Genomic DNA, 26,327 nt, shown 5'->3' on the forward strand with positions numbered 1-26,327 from the left:
TCTGCATTTTCCTAAAATATATATGCAAGAAGGAAAAAGTGCATGTGACAAGAAGATGGAGAATGAAGTTATCCATCTTCTTAAAGAGGCTAATGTTGAAAGAGCCACAAGAGGAACACATTCTCAAACTGTGTAATCATCTACAAATAGTTAAAATAAAAGTTCCTCCAGCCGTGGCTGCACCCAAAGGAGTGGGGCAGAGGTTCTGATTGAGAACTTTGATTTCCCACAGATTGTTTGAGTCTTAAATGAAATTTGGAAAGGTTCCCTGACATCAAAGGCTGTTCCTTTTGGCTAATCGATTGGGTATGTTGTGTCTGTCCTCCGCCGAGCCCCCCCACGACCGGGAACATATGTCAGATTCTCCCTTTGCCAGTAATTTGAAGGCTCAAGATAATAAAACATCCTTTTTCTAAGAAAAAGAAAGGGAGGTCCTGGAGAATGTTAAGGCAGTAGAGAATAGCAACGATTTACTCTTCCCTGAAAAAATTATACAAAGCCTGATCAATCCATATCTGAATATCATCTGCATATTTGCAAATAACACATTGAAGGGAATAGGCCCAACCTCACTATCCTGTTCACATTTACATCTGGAACTGCTGCCAGGGCCACTCGGAGTTGATTTTGTTCAATTCTGCAGGGCTGACTTGAAACCCAGGCATAAAATGAAAGCGAGCAAATTTACCTCGGGCATTCAAAGAAATGCTTTTGGTCAAAGTGAGTATTTCTGACCATGACTCATTTTCAAAAGAAGCATTGAATTCGCTTTGTCATCTTTGCCTGGATCGGGCTCAGTCGGCCCTTTTATGATTTTTAAAATATCCTATATAGCCGGGATGGCATTTATGAGGCTTCAGCTATTCAATATTGCATTTCAATATATAAAAGTCACTGTTCAATTGAATATGGAGTTTTCTAAGGAAGTAAACGTACAGAAAAGAAATTTGCAAGAATCTAAAATAAATGAGTTTGAGGAAGATCAAACTGCCCTTTTGGCTGTTTCAAAGATCAAAAGATCTCTCTTTTATAGAAATCAGGAGCAGTCTGAATAGCCTCTTTCCTCTACTGCAAAGCCCAGTTTTTTTTCACCATCATTGATAGCTTGGGACTGCACCATAATGGTATGAAAGGCCCTGGGTAGGAGGGAAGATGGTTTCATTCCCAAAAAGCACCCAGGACTTTTGCATCTGAAATAACAGGTTTTTCATTTAATTTAGTCTCAAGCCCAGTAGAGTGAGAAAATGAAAATCTGTCCTCAGCTCCTTCAGGAGGAGGGATGGACTTGAAGGGCCCGAGAGGGTCTCCTGATATTTTTAAAGCCTGCTGACTATTTTTGACTTTACCTCTCAGGGAGGCTGGATTATATGTAAGGAGGTCATCTTTGGGTTCACGCTACTCTGCATTCTGTGTCACCTTAGGAAGTTACGTCATCTCTCTAGGACTCTATTGCTTCATGTGTAAAGTAGGGAAAATAATATGTACCTCATGGGCTGAAGCTCTTTACAACTTCAGGGACTTTGCTTGTGCTGTTCCTTCAACATGGCTAACTTGTGCTCAGCCCCAGGATTCAGCTGGAATGGCTTTTCTTCTGGGAAGCATTCTACGAACTCCCAGATCAAGTTATGCCAACGCCCCCTCCCCCATTAGACAGTGTGCTATGGTTTTCCCTGAAGCACTTGCCTCCATCATAATTGAGAACGTTTTGTGTGAGCCCTGGTGTCATGTCTGGCTTGCTCTATAGGGGATTAGGAAACCTAGCTTATTCATTCATGTCTACGATTAATACAAAAACACAAACAAAATGTTTGTTGAGTGAATAAAATTAATGGAGATAAAGGCTATCACACAGTAAGTGACCAAGAAATGGCAACTCCTATTATTCCCTTGTACTGTGAGCTCCTGGAGGCCAGAGCAAGCCTCACCTCTCCTCAAGTGTCAGTGTGGAGCCTCGACAGCCTAGCTGATCCAGGAACATCTGTGGATGTGCACATGGACATCATCAATCATCTCTCCACCCAATTGCCTTCTTCACCTGCCTGTTTCTTTGTCTTCTCTCTGAGAATATGTTATCGACTTTCAGGAAGATTCTGGAACCCTTGTTCATCCCCTTATGATACCAGTTTTCTCTTTCCTGGAAGGTCCTGATTTCACAGAGAGCTACATAGGAGAGGTCTGCAGTGAAAGGTGAAAAACTGGGTTATGACCATGGTGCTTTTAGCCCTGGGTAGATGGTTGAGTGGGGGTAGGGGAGTTGGAGATGTCAGTCCAGTGAGCCTTACAAGTTAGATCAGCTCTCTCATGCTTTTAAACATCACCACCACCATTATCATCACCGTCATTATTAACAATTAACAACAACTTCTTAAAAACTTTTGTCTCGGGGTGGGCCCCATGGCGCAGGCGGTTAAGTGCGTGGGCTCCGCTGTGGCGGCCTGGGGTTCGCCGGTTCAGATCCCGGGCATGCACCGACGCACTGCTTGGCAAGCCATGCTGTGGCGGCGTCCTGTATGAAGTGGAGGAAAATGGGCACAGATGTTAGCCCAGGGCCAGTCTTCCTCAGCAAAAAAAGAGGAGGATTGGCAGATGTTAGCATAGGGCTGATCTCCTCACAAAAAACAAAACAAAACAAAACAACTTTTGTCTCTCCATCTAGGAAAAAAAAAAATTCCCATCAACATTGTAAGCCATTCATGGTTGGAAATTCATCATTAGAATCTTTTTGCTTGGGTTAAGGCAAGTACCCATAAGAAGTTACTTTATTAGTTATTAACTACTTGTTGTGAATTAGTTTGTCAACTCATTTCATCTGAGAAGACAAGGGGCCAAGCATTAATGCACTTGGTTGCTTATTTAGGAAGGAAGGGTCTCTGTCAGAGTTTAGTAGTAGATAACAAAATTCAAGTCTAGTTATTTTTAGCAGAAATGGATTTCATACAAGGAATAAGGAGCTTACAAAAATCCCTAGAAGACCTGAAGGAGAAGGCTTTTGGCAGAACTTCCAGGAATCATAGGACATCCCAGAATGATACCTCAGAACTGGCCCACCAAGGCAGCTGCTGCCTCTGCCATGATTAAGTTGGTGAAGAAAGAGGTCACCTTTGCAACTGTTGGCTCTTGCGCCTCACCACATCTATCCCAACCTGCATCAACAAAACAGATGCCCTTGACTTGCCTCTCAATAGCCACAGTGCTGGGGTCTTGGACCCTGGGGCATCTGTTAGAGTTCCCACAGGTCTCCACACTATGATGGCTAGCAGAAATAGTACAGTGCAGCCTCCATCTTGATGTTTACTTCCATTTCTGAATCACCTGGGGGAGTGTCTGCTTGGGTGAAGCTAGGTCTCACGTGGAAACTAAGTTGAGGGTGCTCTGGGGAATGAGACCATTTAGCTTGTCAGCCTCTGCAGGGCCATACAGTGGCTATGGAGAGGTTGGGGTGGACTAGGGTGAACCAGCCTGCAGATTCTACCACAGGGGAAAGAAAGGGGCTTAAGACAACCTTGATTGACCTCACAACTTTGCCTAGAGCTGGTCCTGTTTATTAAGATGAGGCATTTTAGGAATGCTGCATCAGGGAAACATTATAATTTTCTTTGGGTAGGGGGTTTTGAGGTCTGCATATAAACTTTCTTGAGTAAATAGCCTCCTTCTCCTATACCTCTGACATTTATGGGGGGGCGTGTTTTGTTGGTTCACAAACTGGCCCCCGCACATGGAGAGCAAGGAGAGACTGAAGAAAGAGGCAGATCACTCCAGATTGGTAGGTGGCAGGTTTAATAAGCAAAGGAACTTACATACAAGGCTTGTCTTGGGCAGCCACAAGATGAGTAGATCTTTGCACCCACTTGCCAGAATCTTAAAAGTTTATACAGAGGCCTTAACTGGTTTCAGTCACGTATACCGTCCAGATGGTCTCAATAACACATTGCGCTCTCAGGACTGCATCCTTGAAAATGGCGCCGACTGTTGGAATGGTGGGGAGAACGGACATTCCAAGGACAGGGGAGAGGGTGAGGAGCCTTCGATTGCTGAGGTCCAGTTTGAGGGTCAACTGGTGGTCACGTCCTCTTGATTACCTCCTCCAACATATTTTAGTTCCCTCCTCATCAGAGGAGGAATGGTGTTCAGACTCACCTATAACCGGGTGGCCTTTCTTCAGGCCAGGGCCCATTTGGCTTAGAAAATGCTCTCATGACAGTGGCTGAAAAGAGAAGCTTTAGATGCTACCCACAAACATGTGGTACTTTTACCTATCAGGTAAATCACTATTTCCCTGATGAGGAGACCCCAAATGAGGGCTCAAAGTTGCTCATTTTGGATGGATCATGAAACCCCTCTGGGTTTTGTAAGCAGACAGTCAGTGGCGCCATCCTGCCATCTTCTTTTTAACATTCAATCCAGCAAACACCTTAAGCTTTAATAAACATCTTTTCCTTTAATAGTGTTGACTCCAAGCTAATAAGGCAACCAGCAAATCAAGTGAAGGTAAATTTCTCATTAACAATTTATTTAACTTTGTTGAACGGAGCAATTCCAACTTCTGCTAATTGAGTTTGTAACAAAAAGATGGGTCCATTTTACCACCACCCTCAGGACCTTAATCAAACTCTGGGAAAGGTAAAGTAACTCTCATTAGCAGACTAAGAGGTAAAATCCAGAATGGAATGGAAGGTACCAGAACACTGTTAAATTCCAAAAACTTCAACAGGATTATAAAGCAGAGGCACAGACTGGCATTTCACAGTGTTTTGAATTTTATTTGCTGGAGGAAATAAAAGCCCTTTGGCTTGAAGCTAAAGCCATGTGTAAGACTTTGAAGATGCTGGCTTTAGGATGTGGGTGATGTGTTCAATTTCTCCCCCTTTATTTAAGATCTCTCTGTGCAATGTGGAAAAGCTTGCTGGGTAGACCTGTAAGAGGACTTACCCTTTTCAACGGATCCAAAGCCTTTCCCTCTGGCTCCAGGAGGTGGCTGTAATTTAGGAGTTTCATAATGAAGGGCTGAGCGAGACTGCCTAAAGTGAGAGCCCCGTGGGCAGAGGGACATGTGGCTTGTCTGTGATCGGCCAGTGATTGAATTTGAAGGGATTTAATAATTCTTCTTGAAATTCTCGGCTTTTTCCTCAGACTTTCCTCTGGAAGCCTGATTAAATGCGTATTATTTCTTCTTAAGTGATTTTACAGGTCGTTTATTTTGGATTTATGAGCATCAACACATTTTAAAAGGTATTAGCGAGCTGTACTGCTGGATACTTGCTCTCTAAATCATTAACTTTACTGTCTATCAGCATCAGATAGTAAGAAATCTTTTAAACATTACTTTGTTTTTTCTTCTTATATATTCATTCAGGCAACAAACATTTTTTAAACACCTTCCGTGTGTTAAGTTCTAGAAACACTCCAATGAACAAGACAGGCATGGTCTTGCTCTCACTACATTGTAGAAATTTAAAAAATTGTTTAGTAAAGTCTATATTATAGTGAAATCATGGGGAATGAATTTGAATTTGAATTAGTCTTTTTTTCCCATTCAACACTCCATCCAATGAATCAAAATCTATATGGAGAGGCACGGACAGGATATTGGTCCTCTGTGTTTCAATGTATGCTCGTGTGTGGTAACATTTAAAGTAGGAAGGTGGGGTGAGTGGGGGAAAAACTACCCCTTCTCCCAAGGTACTTGTTCCATAGAATTTGAAATTGTCCAATTGTTCTAAGTCTGCACCTCTAAAAGAGAAAATGTCCTCAGTACTGGCAGAAAACCTTACACTGTGTGTTTGGGGAGGCATACCTCAGCTCCTACACCCACATATAACACCTTCTCGTTGTCTGTGTTGCATTGGGCTGGGGTATAAGGTGCTGGGACCCAGGTGGAGTGGGTAAAGGGAGTGTGATTAAGTGAATCATTTGAATCATGATGGAGAAGAGAATCAAAAGGCCCAAATCACATAACTGGAGCTACCTATGACGTGGGAGAGGTGAGGCAAACAACAGCAAAAATGTTAGTGACGAGCTCAGACACAAGGTGGCTCAAAGTGAGGGTTCAGAATGGAGGCCATGAGAAATGATGAGCTGGAGGGTGTTGTTTCTTTGTATTTATCTGAAGCCATGTTTTTAAGTGCCATGGCTAAGGCTTTGTCAGACTAAAAGCTCTTTTTGGGGCTGCGTACATGAAGCCCACCGAAAGTGGTCAGCTGTGCAGCAGCTGGAAGTCTCCCCTCAGAACAGCCTGTTCACTTCACCCATGGCTTTAGGGAAACCTGGATGAAGAAGGATGTGGGAGAAGAGCCAACGATGCCACCATTTTCTCAGGAGAAAACAGTAGTTAACTCAAAGCAGAGGAGAATTGAGCAGTGTCCATGAGGCTTAAGACTTTACAAAGTACTTTCCCATTCATCTCATTTGTCCTTCCCAATGGCCCCAGATGCAGATGGGTAGCTAGAGGCAGGATGCTTCTCCTGATCTGACATGATGAAACCGAAACCAGTGAGAGCAAGTGAGTTTAAGATCATATAACTGTATGGGGTCAGACTTAAGGCTTGAGCCCAAATCTCATTGTAGCTGCAATTCTCTTTCCAGTAAAATTTTTATAGTATTCGGATGATATGTAAAAATAAACATTACAAACGTATTGACCCATTGAAATGCAAGTGTGAGATTGTAGCCAACTCTACAATCTTGTGATTCCTTTGGAGGCTTTGGCAACTCCCCCTGGCCATCTCCTTTTTCATCTTTTTGGTCCTGATTGGCACTGGTAGAAATGTGTCTCTGAGCATTTAGCACACCTGCTCCCCCTAACACACAGACTGCCATTCTATCCATGGCCACAGTCCTCAGGGTAGTAAAGATCATGGAGTACCAGGAAACATTTTATTCAGTATGATTCCACTCATTTGCTTATTAGGTTGCTGGGTTATCTTCCAGGAGTAAATAAGAAGGTTTTACCATTCTATTTGCTTGCTTTTGTTGGGAAATATGAGAGAAATGAGTCTAACTCACTCTTCACATCTCTAATTAAAACTTTTTACATTTCAAGCTTTTTGACAGGAAAAAAAAGACAAGAAACATTGTGTGAAAGTCAGCTTTGAGAAGACACAATCCATGTGTGATTGCTTGAGCAAGAAGGGTTAAAAAAAGCAACAACAAAAAAACCTGCCTGCTTTTGCTTGCTTGAAAAAAAAAAAAAAACTCAAACCATCTCCAAATGTAGCTTAATCCATTTTCAGACTCTATACATTATGCATCAAGATTTTGTACAAAAGGAATTTGAGAGGAGCGTTTGCATGAAACCACTTCAGTGGATTAAATTTGCAGTTCAGCATATTAGACTCAAAAAGTTGCAAGACATTTTGAGAGCCTTGCCTCCTTCCTGAATGTGCCAAGTTCCTGCTTCAGGTAAATATCTTTTTAAGAATGGGTGAATTTCAGCAGCCGTCTTTAAAAAAAATTAAGAAAGGATTTGGTCTCCCTTCCACTTAGCTTAGCCATGACAATGAAAGCTTGAATAATAGAAAGCATAGTTGAGAAGGTTGCTCTAAGCAGTCTGAGGTTCTTTCAGGCAAAGCCACCCTATCCAAGGTGGAAAAGCTAGTGTGAAATGACATTCCCAATCAAAGGAGCTCACATGGGTTAGCTCCTTAACAACTGCAAACCCCACCCAGCTTCAGTTCAAAGATGAGTTGCCAATATGGTTAAACATCTGGATAGAAAGCTCAGAATCATCCAGATGTCTTCATCTAATGGATGCCAAACATCATTGAGACCACATCTGGATGTTTGGAGGGCCAGCGGCATTTTTATTTCCTGTTGTTTAAGTAATGAATTGTTGAGGTCTTGGAAACACAGTATCTATTTCCTCTTACCCCGGAGACCATGCACCGCTGGAGGAACACACTTTATGGCAATCACGTAAGGATCTGGAGCATCCCCAAAGCAACTAATTTCCGGGCTGTTATCGATGAGAAGTCTTAAATTGACAGGGGGAGTCTGACCTTGGGCATCATTACTGGTATGAACCATGGACTTTCCAAACAATCTAAAGAGCATCTGAAAGTTTCTATAGTAACTTTTATTTTTTTAAATGTTGAAAAGTTTCTAGTGGCGTGGCTGGTTGCCTGGGCTACAGAGTTGTGTTGACAGCTCTGGTCCTTTTCCTGGCAACTGAAGATCAGGACAGTGACCAATAAGAGGGCAGCATTCTCCTCTGAACTTTCCATTAGTCTGGTGATTCATTTTGAGACCCACATTTTATGAATGCTGTGAATTCAATGCAATGTAGCTGTTGAGGTGTCTACATTCAAATTGGATTCCATTAACTTTATGGTGTGATTAAATGTCTGAATCGTAAGGACTCAGGGTTGAATTTATGTGCCTTCTGAAAGCACTTTTGAAGACTGGAAGCTGCGATGAGCGTGATTTGATGTATGGAATAGGGAGAATGAGCCTAAAGAGATATCAATTCAAATATAATAAGGACCTGAGAACCCAAATTTGAGGGTTGAGGTGAGTGTTCACTCTCAGGTGTACAGAGTGGAGGTGCTATTCAGCATGCATATTTTTTTCTTTCGAAATACTCAATTTTTGGCATTAGAAGGGACTTGGTGGTCTGCAATTACAGTGGTTTTCAGACGTCAAAATACTTAAGCATTAATGGGGGTGCTTGTTAAAAATGCCAATTTCCAGGTTCTGCCTTCTGATTCTGAAGGGCTGGAGTGGGGTGCAGCAATTTTAGACCTCCATGGGAGAAATATTGATTCAACTAGTTTACATTTGGAGAAGTGACACGCCTCATCCATGGCCTGGCTCACCGCTAGTGGTACCCAGAGCTAGCTCTCTTTATGTTTTCCTCAGGGATCTTTCATCATCTACTTAGTTCATGCTCATCCAGATCGATATTTATGACATGGAAATTGTCAGGTGTGAAAGCCACATGTGCCACATTAGAAAAGTAGAGAAGAACATATGGTGGCAGAGAGAGTGAGTGAGTGGCATATTGCAATTTAACAAAAATGAGTTTTAATATCTCATTTAAAAATTGAAAATATTCCTTAACACATCAGGGGTAAATGGGAACTGCACAATGTTTCACATATTTGAGTCACTTTTAGGCAATTCTTGACACAGTGGTGTGTGAAATACTTCCATTTCTGCATTTCCCTTTATGAGTTTCTTTGGCTTTAAATACACCAAATATATAGGATTTGGAAATTCTAGAATTGATGAAATTAAACACTTTTTCATTATTGGTGACAATTTGTACTTATTCTTTAATTCCCTAATTTGTGAATTAGTTGTTCATATTCTCTGTAATTTTTCTATTGAGTTGTTAGCATTTTTTGTATTGATTTTAAAGAGCTGTTTATATATTAAAGTTATTAACTCCATATCTGTCATACATCTTGCTGAAAGTATTTTTCTCAGTTTTTGTTTTCCTTTCTTTTTATTTATGGTGAATTTTCTTTTACGTGGAGCAATTCAATTTTTTTTCTGTAGTTAAAATTATTCTTTTTGCCTGTTCTTTGTGATGTTGTTTCATTACTTTTATTTGTTAAAGCCTTCCCCATCACAAGATCAGGAAAAGAATCACCCATCCTTTCTTCTAGCTACTTTGTAGTTTTAGTATTTATATTTAATGCTTTAATTTGTTGGTATACTCTGTAAAATGTAACATATAAAACATAAATATATAAGATATAAACATTTTTCCTCAAATAATTAATTGTCCTATCATCATTCTTATAGATTTCTTTACTTTCCCATTGCTTTGTAAAGTGTAGGATAACTATCATTTATTGTATACTTAGGTACTGTGATAAATATTTTAAATAAATTTTTAATGAATATACATTTCATTTGGTCCTTACAACAACATTCTAGCAAAGTGATTTTTATCCCCATTTTATAGATGAGTAAACTGAGGATTTAATTGCTTTCTGCAAGGGGCAGATCTAAGAGCAGATCTTAGGATTGAGTGATTCCAAATTCACAGACTCAGCCACCCAAATAAATTTCAACATAAAACAAATTCTTAGTATTAAGGCCATTTTTGGGTTCTCTATTCTGTTTCACTAACTTGGTGGCTATTTTTGCACTATTATCATGCTTTTAAGTACTTTTAACTTTGTAATGTTTTTGAATCAGAAAGCCCTCACCCTTTATCACTCTTTCAATATTCATGTTGACCTCAGACTAACATTAGCAAATACAAATCCTGAGATTTTTCAATGGAATTACACTTAAAATGACATCTTTACTATATTTAAATTTTGCATCTAGCAAAATGCCCTTTAGGACAGTTTTATATTATTCTTCAGACAGGTCTTTTACATTTCCTATTTAAGTATTTTCTGTTTGTTACTATTGTAAAAGAAATTTTCCATGATATTTTCTACTAGTAATTTACAGAAAATCTATTCTTAATATTTCTTTTTTATCTGACTCCTTATTGATTTTTTTAGAATTGTTTTTTTCATGGGTTTTCAATGTAGATAATCTTATAAGCTAAAAATAATGATGATTTTAGCTTTGTGTTAAGTTATACTTTTAATTTCTGTATGTTGTCTTATTGCAGTGGTAGGAAAAGCTTAATACTAGTGGTGAAAACAGCCAGCCAGCCAGTGTGTCTGCTTGCTTTCTGCTCTTCTTTCTAGAATATTCATGAAGTACCTGCTCTGTGCCAGGTACTGTGCTGGACCTTGGAGGCAGAGCACTGAACAGGACAGAAACAGGCCCCACCCTCCAAACACTAGAGCCTGGGCTGGGAGACAGACATTAAACAGGGATTTATATAATTACTTCATTAATTACAACCCTTATCTCACTCTTGACTTTAATGGGAATGCATCTGGTGTTTCAATTTTAAGCCAATTTGAGATATTCTTTAAGATGCTGTGTTCCTTTACGGCTAGTTTCATTCAAGGAAGGTCCCTAGAGTTTTAGGAAAAGGCTTCTCAGTGTTGCCTCCTTTTACCTATTTTCAACCCACTGATTTTATGAAAAATAAACCTGAGGCTCTGTGGGGTAATGTGACATGCCCAACATCACGCAGTTTGCTATGACAGAATCCTCTCTGGAATCCAGCTCTAGAAGTCATCTCGGTACTCTAAGGGCAGTGTGGCTATTTACCCAATGCTGTGGGCCTGCCAGTGTATCCAACTTAGATTGGAAGCTCCTTCAGAACAGGAGCCGTTTCTGGGAAGCCCCTTGAGCTTCCTTGGGTCTGAACAGGACCTGCTGTATTCTAATGGTTGCTGCTGTAAAGACTCCCTGCTTGCCCCAGAGAGGGCAGGGAAGATGCCCAAGCTTCCAGTGAGTTGGTCCAGAAGCTGGCAGCAGGACAATGACACTGAAGGCTAGGGTGTTGCATAAACCTATCACAAGCAGTGTTTATTTCTTACTAGTTAAAAAAACTTAATATAGGTCGTATGGAAAATACAGAAAAAATTTTAAAAAATCACCTGTAATCTCACTGTCAAAAGATAATCCCCATTTTGTTCAAATACTTTTTCTTTGCCTGTCATTTTTCCCCACAAAACACGTATCACATTAAATGATAGATTTTCCTTTTTTTTCATTTAATATTATATCGTGAACAATTTCCCAAGTCTGCAACTGCCTCGTCTTTTGTTTGTTTTGTTTCCTAGTTTAGCCCGGCCCATGAGTTTTGCTTTGCAGTGCTCTGGTGATTCGTCTGGTTATTCATTTAGAAATAGTTCTAAGAAATAAAGGAGCCTATGAGGACACCTTGAATAAAGACACTTAACGGAACGTGAAATGGCCACACTTGGTTGAATGAATGATGACCACGCCATCAAAATTTCAGCAGAAAGGAAATGGTAATAATAATTCAATATGAGTCCAGCACCTTAAGAGCTGAAAAGGTTTGGTTTCAAAAATTTCTACCTATTTTTCATAGATATGTTGGAATACAGTAGCTTCTTCTATGGCAAACATTTAAAAAATCACACCCACATAGAGATAATAATCAGTACCAGTATCATAATCTTTGAGAAAGAAGAAAAGACCTATCACCTATCTATCTATATCTATCATCTATCTACCTACCTATCTATCTATTATCTATCTATCTATCTATCTATCTATCTATCTATCTATCTATCTATCTATATCTATCTATCTATCTATATCTATCTATCATCTATCTTTCTTTCTATCAATCTGTCATCTATCTATCTAAATTTGGAATTGAAGAATGCTGAGAATGCTACAGAGGAAAGATCGCTGGGGGGAGTAGAAACTGGCAGCCATTCCATCTTTTTTTTCTCTCTGACAGAATCTCAGTTTTGTTCAGCTATTGGTTGACTATGTTTTCCTGGCCAACTCCCCAGCCCCAGTTGGTGAATCCTGACTCACCTGTCAACCATGATAGTTCTACTTCCCTTACCAGTATTTGGTTTAGGATTGGCCATGTGACACACTTCTGGCCAAAGGGACACAAGAGAAACTCTCCTGGCAGGCTTTGGGATAAGTTTTTTTTTTTTCTTGCTCTTAAAAAGAAATGTAAGAGAATAAAAAACTTTTCTTTGAGCTTTTGGTCTTTTGCAAGGATATAGCTGACATCTTCAGACCATGAGGGGACAGCTCCGAGGACAAAAGCCAAGATGCTGAAGAGAGCACCACAGACAGAAATAATCTGGGTTGTCAATGATGTCATTGAGGCTCCCTGCCTCTGAACTTCCTTTTGTGTTAGATAATATAGTACATTTTTGTTATTAGTTCAGCAATTTCGAGTTTAGGATTTTACTTAATTGTAGCCAAAGGCATTCTAACAGATTCAGGTGGTCACCAACAAGTGAACAACTAGTGACTGAGTGTATTTGAGGAAGGGAAAAACTAAGTTCTGTTTCTATTTCCAACTCTATCTATGATCTGACTGTGCCTTTCATTTCAACCTGCGGAACTATCTACTACCCAAATCAGAATACTTCAGAAATGCATATTAGTCTTTAGAACTGATATAGTTAATATCAACAGCAGCCAAAATATCAATATTTGCTCTAATAAGGGCCTTAGCCAGGTTCCTTGGTGTAGGTATTTAGTAAATAATTTTTAGTGAATTACAGAATATTTCAGCTGAGGAAATAACCTTGGCCTAAGGGAAAAACTATTAGCAAATTAATAATTTAGAGTCTTGTTTATACTTTTCTTATTATATTAGAGAAATCCCAAGCTAACCATAGACATTTAAAAAATTACTGGCCTCACTTAAAGTAGAAAGCATTTAAGGTGTGGCCTCTCGTGGGAAATTCATGAGTATGCAATTCATCATACTTGTGAGGCTCAGTCAATTATTTCATAGAATGTCAGGTTAGGAGGGCTGTGGGCTTATACAAACTGAGGCAATTACCTTATACAATAAAACTATAAGCAAGTCCCTAGTTAATGAATTTGCTAGTTGGTTTCCCAGTTTATAGACATCGACCCACGTGAGACATACTACATATGCATCAGCACAGAGAGACATATTCATGGAGTTAATTAGGGCAGGCTAACTTGTGGTAACAGATAGACCCAAGAATGAAGTCACTCTAAGAAATAAGTTTATTTCTCCCTCTTCAGACAGTCTGGATGTGTGATCCAGGTTGGTAAGTGACTCCTGCCGTGTGGTCATTCAGGAACCCAGGCAGACAGTTGCTCTATTAGTTTCAAATTGTCACTCTCCTCACTGCCATCTAGCCAGCAGAAAGGAAGAAGAGAGAATACGGAGCACGTTGTCTGGTTCTGAGCAATACCCTTCAAGTAGCACATTGCACTCCTGCTTACATTCCGCTGGCTGGAACTTAGTCACACGGTCACACCTAACTGCAAAGGGATCTGGGAAGTGGAGTCCACTCATTCTGGGAGAATGGATTTTGGTGGACAGCTTCTGACACATATGCGGTGTAACAGAAAGAGCACCAGGCTGGAAAAGTCTCCTACCTGGAGTGACCACATCCTCCCTGGTATCTTCTCCATTCTCCCCACTGCAATTAGAGTCACCTTCGCATAGTGCCAATGTGCTTGTCCTTCACCAACCACCTTCAAATATCTGTTTAAAACCTTTCAATAACTTTTCATTGTATTTAGGACAAAGTCAAAACTCTTTATCCTGACATACAAGGCTCTGCATAATCTAATATCCACTTACCTATTCATTTTCAATTTTGGAAAATACTCCTCACTTTCAAGGCTCCAGCCACACAGACCCCCTTTCACATCCTCTACTTTCTATCTTCTCTTTCCACAGGGATTTTGCACCTGCTGTTCCCTTTGCCTGAAAACTCTTTTCTCCCCTCTCTTGCCTAATTAGTGCCTATTCATCCTTTAAGCGTGACTCTTCCAGTGGTACCTTCCTTGATTTGGTCAAATCCTTCTAAATAAGCTCTCATTGCAGAGTATACCTTTTTTTCATAGCACCCATTACAGTTATTCTTTTATAATTTTTTGTATGATTGATTAGAATCCATCTCTCCCAATAGACTATAAGCTCCATGAGGTCAGCGCTTGTGTCTGTTTTTGCTTGTGGATGCTCACATAGCTTCTGGCCCACAGAAGATACTCAATGAACATTTGTTGAACATAGGTATGTTTAAATGAATGAATGAATGAATGAATGAAGATCTAGATTCTAGTTTGGGCCCTACCACAAACTAGCCGTGTGATCAAAGTCTTCACTTTTCTTCAGTTTCTTCATCATGAAAGGATTGAACTAGATAGTGTTTAAGATTTTCAGCACTATGGTCCCACGGTCCTACTATCTTAAAATTGAATCCTGTGGGTCATTACATTTGTTCAATCACCCAGTTATGTTTCCTAAGCAGATGTAACAACTTCTGGATCTTGCAAGGTAGAGTGAGAACACTTTTTATTCTTTCATTTTGAATTTTTGATGATTTCAAAATCAGTGTAAACTCTAACTTTATCCTAATCCATAAAGTCCAGTAACAATGGAAAAGGGTATTGAATAGGGTTAATGAAAAATAATAGCATCAATTATTATACAAAAAATGATAAGGAAGTAAAATCCACAAACGTTTTGTTGGTCATTGTAAGGGATTAACTCCTGTTTGGGGCTGGAAGATGAGGACTATGTTACTTTTATTCTGGTTGAATTTGGGCCTTGGTTTTACGAAGGCCATGTATTGACAATGCAGTAATATAAAATTTCATTGGTATAAGAACAGGGGCTATTTTTTCTTCCTTTTGACTTTGAGATTGATATTCAAGGAGAAAGAATTAATATCCAGGCTATTTTAACCCTTTTTGGGTGATAGGATGGCAGGTGATCATTACCAAGCCTGATATCAAGTTGCTGGATAGCACTTTATCTATCATCTATTTTTTTATCATCTATCAATCTATCTATCTATCTGTCTATCTATCTATCTATATCTATCTATCTATCTATCTATCTATCATCTATCAATTGTCTATCTATATCTATCTATCTATCTATCTATCTATCTATCTATCTATCTATCTATCGATCATCTATCTATAAACAGAGCTTTCCATGTTATATAAGGCAATAAATACTCATTTAGAGAAGTCTTAGTAGGATCCAGGGAAGACTTCCCTTGTTCAGAGCATCTTGAGAGACTGGGACCATTCTATACGCAGCTGATCTCTTTATTTAAGGTCCCCATATTCTATTATATTGTAGAGAATTAGGTACTGAAAGAAACAAATCTACTCTGCTTTTATGAAGTATGGATGTTTTTAGAAAGTTTCAAATTCTACCATGGAACTCTACTTTGACCAAGATTCTTTTAAATTCATAGACTATTTTTAGAACATTTAGTTTACAGAAAAATAAGTAGATAGTATGGAGCGTTCCCATTTACTACCCCTCCCCCCCCACAGTTTCCCCTATTATTACTAATTATTACTAATCTTATATTAGTATGGTACATTTGGTACAATGGATGAACGAATACTGATACATTTTTACTAACTAAAGTTCATAGTTTATTCACATTTCTTTAGATTTCCTTTTTCTGTTCCAGAATTGCATCCAGGATTCCACATTACATTAGTTGTCATGGCTCCTTAAGCTCCTTTTGGCTGTGACATTTTCTCATACTTTCCTTGTTTTTGATGACCTTGACAATTTTGAGGAGTACTGATCAGGTATATTGTAGGATGTTTCTCTATTGGAATTTCCTTATGTTTTTCTCATCATTAAACTGGGATTTTGGGTTTTAGGGAGGAAGACCACGGAGGTAAAGTACTATTTTCATCATCTCATATCAAGCGTATATGCCATCAATATGATTTATGACTATTGATGTTGATGTTGATCATACGGAGGAAGTAGTGTTTATTAACTGTAAAAGTACTCTTTCTCCCTCCTTTCTATCCTGTATTCTTTGGAAAGAAGTCACTATGCACAGCCCACATATTATGAGTAGGAGTCATAAGTCCTCTTTTGGAGTGGAGTATCTACATAATTTATTTGAAATTCTTCTGCAGGAGAGGTTTGGACCAAGATTCTTTTAAGTAGGTGGGCTTATTTGGGTTTGGAGGTTATCCTGATAAGCATTTTGTGGCTATAATTCTGCATAATTTTTTTGAGAAAAATAGGGCAATTTGACCATGCCAATGTGATGGAGTGGAAAAAACACTAGATTAGTAATGTGAGGGTCTGAGGTTGCAAACCAGCCTGGTTACTTCCCAGGAGTGAGACTCTAGGTACGCCCCTGTCCTGAGAGCTGCTTTTGGGCTGCCAAGTGTTCTACTTGGCAATGTCACTTTACTTGATATCTTCACTGCCTGGAACAGATGTTCCATGGTTGTTTCCTTCTCCTATTCTGTTCTCAGCTCAAAAGTCACCCCTTCCAAGAAGAGTTCCCAGAGCACCCCAAGTAAAGTAGCTCTCCCATATCCCAGTACCTTCTATCCCATGGCTTTGGATTAATCATTGACATCATTTATTGTTATCTAAGATCACCCTATTTATTCACTTGTTTATCATCTACCTCTAAATTATAAACTTGATCAATTCTATGAACTCCAGGAAGTCAAAGACCTTATCTGTCTTATTTCATCTCAGTACTCAGAAAGGGCCCTGAATAAATTACAGGCGAGACTAAAAAGAAGAAACAAACACCAAAATGACCATTGGAGACATCTGCACTGAACAGTCTCTGAAGCTAAAAATTAAATAAAATAACACAAAACTCTTTGGCCGTTCTGACCAGAAAACCATAAGCCAATCTGTTGGCACTTCCATGAAAAAGGGAGGAATCCTAAAAGCAAAAGAGAGTTTTAGTATTTCTTTGTTTTAAAATTTGAATTCCAAGAAGATGGTATTATTTTGATCTAGATTCCTTTTTTGCTCAGGAAACTTGAATTAATAGGTATTTTGGCCGCCACGAAGGGATTCTGACTTCTTTTATTTAACAAATCAATGTCCAGGAAAAAAAGAAGACTTTGATGTCCAGAAGAGGGATGTCTTCCTGAGACTCTCTGAAATTTGAGATGTCAGAAGTACTTCTCCTCTACGATTGTTGGGAAAAGAAGCACGTTTATTCTCCAGGGGAACTGAAGCATAATGAAATGCAATCTAAGAACATGCAAACTTATTATCTACCAGGATGGTTGAATGGTTCCAATCAAAAGGAGGATAGAAATAGGGGCTTTATATTCGGATTTTGGAAAAATGACTCCATAGCTATATTTAGGCACAATATTTGCAGTGTCTGCAAATACCTGAAATCGTGGCAGTCTGTGGCTTGCTCATAACATAATGAATATATTTTCTGTTTGAAACTTATAGGGGTGAGGAAAAAAGTGCCATGAATTATTCCTGCAAATACAAGAGAGATATCTTACTGTGGATGATAAGAGAAAGGTTGCTCCTTGTCTAAGAGATAGGTTGGTATTGTTTTTTAATTGGCTCTTCAGAGGGCTGCCTTTGTGCCAAAGACTGCTTAGAGTAGGTGGACCCTGTGACTTTAAAAAAGTCAAAAATTTTTTTTATTTCTCCTACTCTTCAAAATTGCTAAGAAGTGGAGCTATAGCATCATTAGCAGTAGGAATTCTTTTATGAAAATATTCTCTTTTCCGTGTCTCCATGGATAGAAGTCCTGGCACCAGGGAGGTGACCTTTTTAAAACTACTAATCTGATGTCAATTGCTACTTAAAACTTATCAACAAGTTCTCATTGCTTTTAGGTTAAAAATAAAATTCTGTAATGTGGTCTACGGGACCCTGTGAGAGCTCTGGCTGTGGCCAATTGTTCAGCCTCACCTTGTATCCCAGAGATTTTGCACATGCTTCTCTCTCTGCCTGAAATCCATCTTCCTTCATTTTCTTCTGTCTAGTTAAATTCAACGTATTCCTCAGATCCCAGGCCAAGTGTCAAAACCTGTGGGAAGCTTCCTTGACCTCCCAGACTAGATCAAGTTCCTTTGTTCAATGCTCTCATAATTCCCTGAAGCTTGTGTTTATCACAGTTAGTATTAAATATCTCCTCCCACTAGATTATTAGGGCTGAGAACATGTCTGTTCAGCTCACTACCAAATGCCCTGCCACATAGTAGGTACTCAAGGAATATATAATGTATAAATGAATGAACGAATGAATGGAGCTGGGTTATACATTCCTTCCTTGCATAAATTTTCTAAATACTTATTATGCTAACAACACAAACAAGTTTGTCCCCTTAATATAACTAACAACAAAAAAGAAAAGTCAGTTTTTACTTTGTTTCATATTGATTATGAGATAGCCAGATGAAGATCAAGGTTAAGTATGTGGGTTTTGTAATCACACAGGCCTAAATTCAAAGCCTGGTGCTCCCACTTACTGGCTGTGTGATCATGGAAAAACTACTTAAAATTTCTCTGAGTTCCAGTTTCCTCATCTGTAAAATAGGTCAGACTTGGGTTTGAAGCCCTGATCCATCAGTTATTAATCATGCAACTTGATTCAAGTTAATAATCTCTCTAAGCTTAAGGCTCCATAACTATAAAATATGGCTAATAATATCTGTCAGTTTATCTCTTAGGGTTATGAGGAGGATTAAGTTCATATATATACATTTGTATTTGCTTATAAACATATGAAAGGTGCTCAGTCCATGTGGAGTAACAATAAAGCCAAATTAAAACAATAGTGTGGCATTATTTTCTACCTATCAGAGTACCAAAGATAAACAACTGGCCAATGCATGCTGTTGCTAATAATATTGTTGTTGAAATATTGTAGAAAAATATTGTTCGTGAAATATCTTTGGAAGGCACTTTGATAATATCTACCAAAATTGGAAATGCACATAAAATTTGACCTAGAAGTTTCCCCTCTAGGAATTCATCCTACAGGTACAATCAAACATGTTCCCAAAGATGGCAATGCAGCATTGTGATAGCAAAGTACTAGAACCAATAAAAAGGTCATCAATAGAACTAGTTTAAAAAGTTATGGAATTGATAAAATGAAATACTAGAATTCATTAAAATGTACTGATGGATAATTATCTCCAAGATATATAATTTGATGAAAAAAGCAATGTAAGAACAATGCAAATTACGTAAAAAAAAAAAAAAGCCACTCTATACAAGCATCCAATTGTTTAAATGGGTAAAAAATACTTTTCTAAGGATTTACTAAAAGTTGCGGTTGCCTCATGGGGAGAGGAATGGGGGTACCTAGCTTAGGTGAAATTTATTTTTCATTGTCTACACTTTGTTGTTGTTTTTAACTGAGTGCATATATTCCTTTATCAATTTAAAATTAATTTAAAAGAGCAGGGACTGTGAATTAAAATTTGTAGCTACTGCTACTGTGATTGCTCTTCTCATATATATATATATATATATATATATATATATATATATATATAATAAATATTAGATGTTAAAGTTAGGCTGCTACAGAGATCCCTGGGCTGCTCCCACATGATAGATGTAGCAGAGTGGCAAAGTGGTTACCATGGCGGGGCACACTGATCCACAGGTGCCAGTAGAGAGACAGAGAAGGCTGAGAATTCTGGCAAAGAGGCTGATCAAACAACTGGGGAGAGAGTATTAGGGATGGGCAGTGGCTTTTTGGGTATCCTAAGAGGTAAACAGAAATCAAACCTTACAACAAATGTCCTTTAATATGAACTTATTAAATCCCCATAACTACCTTGAAAATAAGTATTATCCCCATTTAACAGATGAGCAAATAGAGGTTGAGTAGCCTGTTCAAAGTCACATACTAGGCAACGGTGAAGCCAGTGTCAGGCCCTGGGAGTCTTACTCCAAGAGCATGCTTTAGGCATGCTTGTAGTATATTGTCCTTGTGTAGTTTTTAGGGATCCTACTGCTATTTTTTATTCAGTTTTAGACTCCTGGTACCCTTGCTGAAAATAAGCACTTTTTATTAGAAATGCAGGTCCACTCTATGCCAGTGATTGTGCTTGCAGCTGTTTGGTGATTTCTAGAAGTTCCTTTATTCCCTGTTTGTGGTTTCTCTAGTTTCACCTTTGTTTTCCCTGGAGAAAAGACTGCTTGACGGAATCAAGACGTGTGAGCCCTCCTAGTGATCTCCTATGGCCATCAACATTTGCAGTTAGGAAGGACAGCTCACGGAAGAAACACATCTCAGCACATCTCCAGGCCCTCCAGACTTGGAACTGTATGAAGAATACACATGGTTTCTTCTTAAGTGCAACTCTTACTTTGCTGGTCAGTGTAGTTAGAAAATTACCAAGTGCTGTCAGATCTGTCTCTACCCCAGATGAATACATTTTGGGCAATCCCTTTGATATTGATGGAGAAGGTAAGGTTATAGCCCAAGGTTAGAGCACAGACAGAATATATTCAACCAAGTGCCACCCAGATGCAAGTACATCTGGTTCCAGTATAAACTGGAAACTTCTTAGAGGAACTGTACCCCTCTTAGTAATGCTCTCCATTCTAGAATACTCTGAAGTCTAAGAAATTTGGAAAGGGCCTAGGTAGTAATTAATTTAATTTGTCCAACTAGGGACAATCAGTTGGCAAATGGATATTTTTCTTTTAAAATTATATTTTAATAAAGGTATTTAAAGGTTTGAGTTGTTTTTAATCATTCTACTGCAATATAATGGTTAATTTTAAGAGCTCTGTGAGTTTGATTTGTATTTAAGATTTTTACAATCTATATATAGGTTGGTCTTTAATAACCATTTATACATTTCTTCTTTTTATATAGGTCATGTATTCTCTTGGGAGAGTAACAAGATTAGAAATAACAAATACAGTACAGAATAAATTAAAGTGCTTCAAACTGCATTATACAATTCCAGAAAATTGGTTTCACACTGAAATGTTTAAATAAGAAAACCAAATGATTTAAGGAAAAAAAAAATCTTATATGCATTTGAATTGCCGTAGTTTAGCAAGTTTTATCATCAGCAGTGTGGTAGTGGTATCTGTTCAGAGGGCTCCAGTAATGGGGCAGTTCATTTGGGTCAATATGTATAAAATTATTATTATTTTTCTTTATTTAAAAAAGTTGGCTTCATTCTCCTTGAAGATGAATAGCATTTATTAGTCAAAATGTCAAAGGAGTATCGTAAAAGTAATTGTATTTTTATATATAATTCTCCAAACTCTTGTATACAAAATGTTCTTATTACACTCAGTGCAATAAATGCAGAGGCTGTTACGGGACAGGAGATAGCAAAATTGGGGCCAATACTTTTCTAATTACTTAGGATAATAAAAAGTGGGGCTTGCTTATCCTCTCCCAACTACATGAAAGAGATACGATGCTCTAGAGTCTATTATTCCGGCTGGTTTTGTTTGTTTCTGTGAAGTTTAGCATCACCCTCCTTGTACCTAGTCCTCAGGCCTTTTTCAATTTTTCTATTCGTGCATTAAAGGCCTCTTCCTGTATTTGCAGCTTTTCGTTTATCTCGGTCTGTGAAGACAATCATAAAAAAGTGGTTATGATGGAGCTATCTTTTGCTGCACATTGTCTTTGTGGTTTTGACATACTATAGTGCCTAAAGACAGACATTATCCCTCACACACCTTCCTGTTTTGCAGACATAGCCGTGTTCCAGCCTGTAGTGATGTGATAACACTTTATCATATTTCTCTGCACAGTCCCAATGTATAGCATGTCTGCTGTGAACAGGAAGTGGTATTTGGACAGCCATTTTTCACAGAGCCTTGTGTTGGAAGATAGGCTAATTTATCTGTATTTTCAGACAGACTTTACCAATAAGCACCGAATCAGAATAACTGCTCTGGGCTCAGTTATTGCGGTGTTGTTGGTGCCCCCCTTTGCAATGGATGTTTTGTCTCCTGTGTAATACATTCTAAATGGGATCACAGAAAGTTTCTGTTGTGAAATAACAACACAAATAATCTCACAATTAGAACAATTCTCATAATTAAGAGCATTCATCATACGTTATAACTCTTGGAATTATGCCACTTTGTGGTACAGTTTTGGTAGAAAAAAGTAAGCAATTGCTGACAGGTTTTCTTGTTTGCTGCGGCTGTGATAGCATTTAGCCTCTGGCAGTGATATTCTGTGGACTAACATTGCTACCTGCACAATTCCAAAAATACTTTCACATTATCTGAACATTAGTAGCCCTGAAAATGTCTTCCCTTTTTCATGATGAATAATAAAAGTATGTATAGAGAAACCAGTGGCAGGCAATGTGGTAAAATAGGTGTTTTTGTTTAGGTGATTTAAAAAAGTCTACAAGTGCATGAGTAGTAGTTTATACAGACAAGTATAATAATTTGAATAATTAATAAATAATTCAAAGTTTAGAATGTTAATATTTGTAACATGATTTGTGGTCTTCAGGGTAACTGTATTTTGAGAAATTTCTATTATTTTAATTTATATAGATGAAATTAAAAAATCAACTACTGATTTTGGTCCACGCATAACTTTTCATTTTTATTTATTTATGAGTGTATTATAATAAATAGTTTTGAAATGTCCACTTGGTTGCCTTATTTGATGAAATTTTGTTTTACCTTCACAGTAAGAGTCGACACGCATTTCTGAAAAGATCACGTTGGTGTCAACGATTCTGGATTCTCAAGTGAGTATCAGTCTTTTTTGGCTCAAGTTTTATCAAGACCTGTCGTCTAGCTGTGGCCTCTGGTTTCTCATCTTTTCCTTTCTTGTGATTGGGGAGAGGAGGCAATGAACATGGTCCTCCAGGTTACAAAGGAACTCTGTCATTTTGTAGGAATCACTGACCCCTCAGGTGTGATTTGGTAGAGCTGAAAGAGCACTGGTTTAGGAGTGTGGGGAGCTAGGGATTAGTTTAGCTTTGTAGCCTTGGGCAAGTCACTTAACTACCTTGGGTGTTAGTTCTTATCTGTAAAATTAAATAGTTGAAAATTAAGTATGTTAACATTACACGCTAGCTTTTAAATTCATAATTCCATCCTAATTTTGTGATATATTCACCAATGTTATACTTCATTGTTATGATGTCATGAAATATTTTTAAAATATGTTACTCTTGTTTCTTTATGTCATGCAACACATTAGACCATATAGGAACTGAAGTAGTTTGCAGAAATAATCTTGTCACAATTACAAAGGATTGGGAAGCACTGCTCTAACTAAATGATCGATTCTTCCCACTTGCAATTAATTTGCTCTATGTCCACCAATAATCTCATTTCTTTTCAACTAAGGACGGATGTACTATTATCTACCAGCTTCTGTTTCACTATCTCACCGTGGTTTTCATGTTAACCTTTTTGGTATTTCACTGAAATAGAATTCATCAACATAAATGTGGGCTTTGGGGAAAAGGTCCACGAAGGTCAGGTGCACCCCTAATAGAGTGGTGTACTGAAAGAGGGGAGTTCCCTCTCAGATCTCTAGACAGTAGTGATCAGTACTTCAGTTCAGGCACAACTAGGAGAGTCTGGATGAAAAGACTCCTTGTCTGGTCAAGAACAGGTTGTCATTAGTCTACCCACATTATTCCTCAGAACACTGCTCAATAGACAATTTATCCCACAACGACTAGGATAAGGGATGGTTCTATTTTGTTTTAAGAAAGAATGGAAAACTCATGACCTGGGTTCAGTAGCCTCTCAGGGATCACTACCTTGAGGTGATCTCCCACTTAGCTTTTCTAATCTGGGAATTCAAGTTGACCCCAAAATACTTATGGTCCCAAGACGGCAAACTTCTTTCAGGATTTTCACATTATTTTACCCTATTGCTTGAACAGGGCCAACAGCCAACATTTAATGCCAAAATTTAGTGTTAGCATTCATATTTCTCTGAAATGTAATTCTTTAAATATATTAAAGTTTGCTCCATTGGGTATAATTTTTATTATGCAACTAAGGGCCAAAATAATTTCATTTCGAATGTATCTTTAAAATTAAAATACCTAAACTATATAAGTTTAAAATGTTTGCTCTGTTCAGTATAATTTTAATTAACATCTCAGGGCCAAGACAACTTCATTATTAATAAATCTCTAAAACTATAAAGTGAGTCAATAGGCAAGTAAGTGGATTAACATAAAAATTTAAGGATTTGCACTACATTTTCAGAAATTTCAGAATTATAGAAAGTGATGTGCCTGTAACCACATTGGAGAAGGAGCTCTGAAAAAATTGTACTTAAAACATCAATTCTTTACTGCCTTTTCCTCCAAAAATTATAACAACAGTATGAGTTCAAATAAAGAAGGAGAAAAAATTATTGGAAAATTTAAGACATCGTACAAATAATTCATTAAATGTTCCTACAGTGGGTCAGTGTATTCAGAAGGCTTATACACACTGACCACTGACATGTGGCTACCTTTGAACAGGAATGCGGCAGTTTTAGGGGCCAGGAACATTGGAAGGCAGGCTTTAGAAGTGGAAAATACCTTACCCCTCTAAAACCGGGGAGAAATTTGGGTAAGCAGAGAGTAATTACCCAACTTGGAATTTGTCCAAGACACAAGGGTAAACACTGAAAAAGTGCCACACCATGGGAGTATTAACATCCAAAGTAGTCTGGTCATGATGTTAGCGGTTATGTGGTTTTTGTGGATAACACTGAAATTAGAATTAGAACCCAGTTCACAGCTCCCATTCAGGGCCTTTCATCAATTTCCAACCCTGGAAACTCTGGACAAATGACTTAGTCCTTCTGTCTCTCTCATCTGTCAATTTCTTTATCAGGGAAGTGCCTGCCTAATTTGCATGGAGTTTACTAGGATTATTGAGAGAAAATATATAAAGGAGTTTGCTGTCTTGAGACATTATATAAATCCACATCACCATGCCATTTTATTGAAAAATTGGCAATAATTTGGCCCAGGCTAGTGTCCATGAATCTACTTAATATGGAAATGATCATGACACCTAAAGGATCTGCATCCCTCACCTCTGGTCTAAGCTCTTTCTATGCCTAATTACATTTAGATGAGGCAGCTAACAAACTTCTAGGCCCAGTAAGGATGGCTGCAGGCCAATGGGACAATAACACACACATATTGCAATCATATTCTTTCTGTTATAGAGTAGTGGTATAAATGCTGCAGACTCTAATATTAAAAAAAAATTCAATGAATAGTTAAAAACATATTGCTCACTACATGGAACATGGCCTTGGTAAAGATGTTTTCAATTTTTTGGGCCTGCAAACAATTCTATTACTGTCTAGTAAGTTCCTCGGCAATAATTTCAGAGCCGCAGGATTGCAAAGGAGCCCAGGGCCATGATTATACACAAACTATATTTAGATGAAATGTTATCAAATCTAAAAAGGAGATATGTTCTGAACTCAGCTTAATTCAACTGCACTCTGCCCTTCTACACAGTAACCAGTTATTACATTCATGGGGTTGTTAACAATAAAGCTTTGTGTAAAACGTGTTCTTCCACTATTTCTGGTAAACACTAAACACTCCTTATTAAACCAAGGACTCTGGCTGATTCTGTTGGCATCAAATCATTAAATGTTCACATAAATAGTGCATTAACATTTGATGATTAAACAAGTACTAAGGTATTCTTATGCCAACCTAATCTTTTGCTCTTTCTAAATTAGTTGTTAATACAGTGTGCTTTTTATATATAGTCTCATTTCAGATAACAACTAAATCTTTTCCTGAGTTGCATTAATATTGTAAACATGCAGTATATTGTCCTATTGATGCATGATCATTTCCGCAAGAAATTATAAATCCTCTCAAAATGTGTAATTCACTTATGTAATCATTTTGCGTAGGAAATGATGCAAGTCTTTGTGTTGAGGTAGAAATGAGTTTATTTTGGACAGGAAAAAAAATTAAGCCTAAAGCTAAGCTGACTGATACATCATTGGCAGTTGCTACTGAGATGGCCGTTGCCA

General features: G+C 38.1%; 1 protein-coding gene across 1 annotated transcript in view; it reads right to left on the minus strand.

The window, feature by feature from the left end:
- Nucleotides 1–21,790: 21,790 nt before the first annotated feature.
- The window catches only part of CABCOCO1 (ciliary associated calcium binding coiled-coil 1), a 115,454-nt gene continuing 110,917 nt past the window's right edge, over nt 21,791–26,327 (minus strand). The window contains exon 8 of the mRNA XM_058542672.1: nt 21,791–21,896. Coding sequence (XP_058398655.1) covers nt 21,822–21,896 — 75 coding nt within the window. The 3' untranslated portion in view covers nt 21,791–21,821. The remainder of the gene's footprint in view (nt 21,897–26,327) is intronic.

Source organism: Diceros bicornis, chromosome 6 (genome assembly GCF_020826845.1).
Source record: "Diceros bicornis minor isolate mBicDic1 chromosome 6, mDicBic1.mat.cur, whole genome shotgun sequence".
NCBI lineage: Eukaryota > Metazoa > Chordata > Mammalia > Perissodactyla > Rhinocerotidae > Diceros > Diceros bicornis.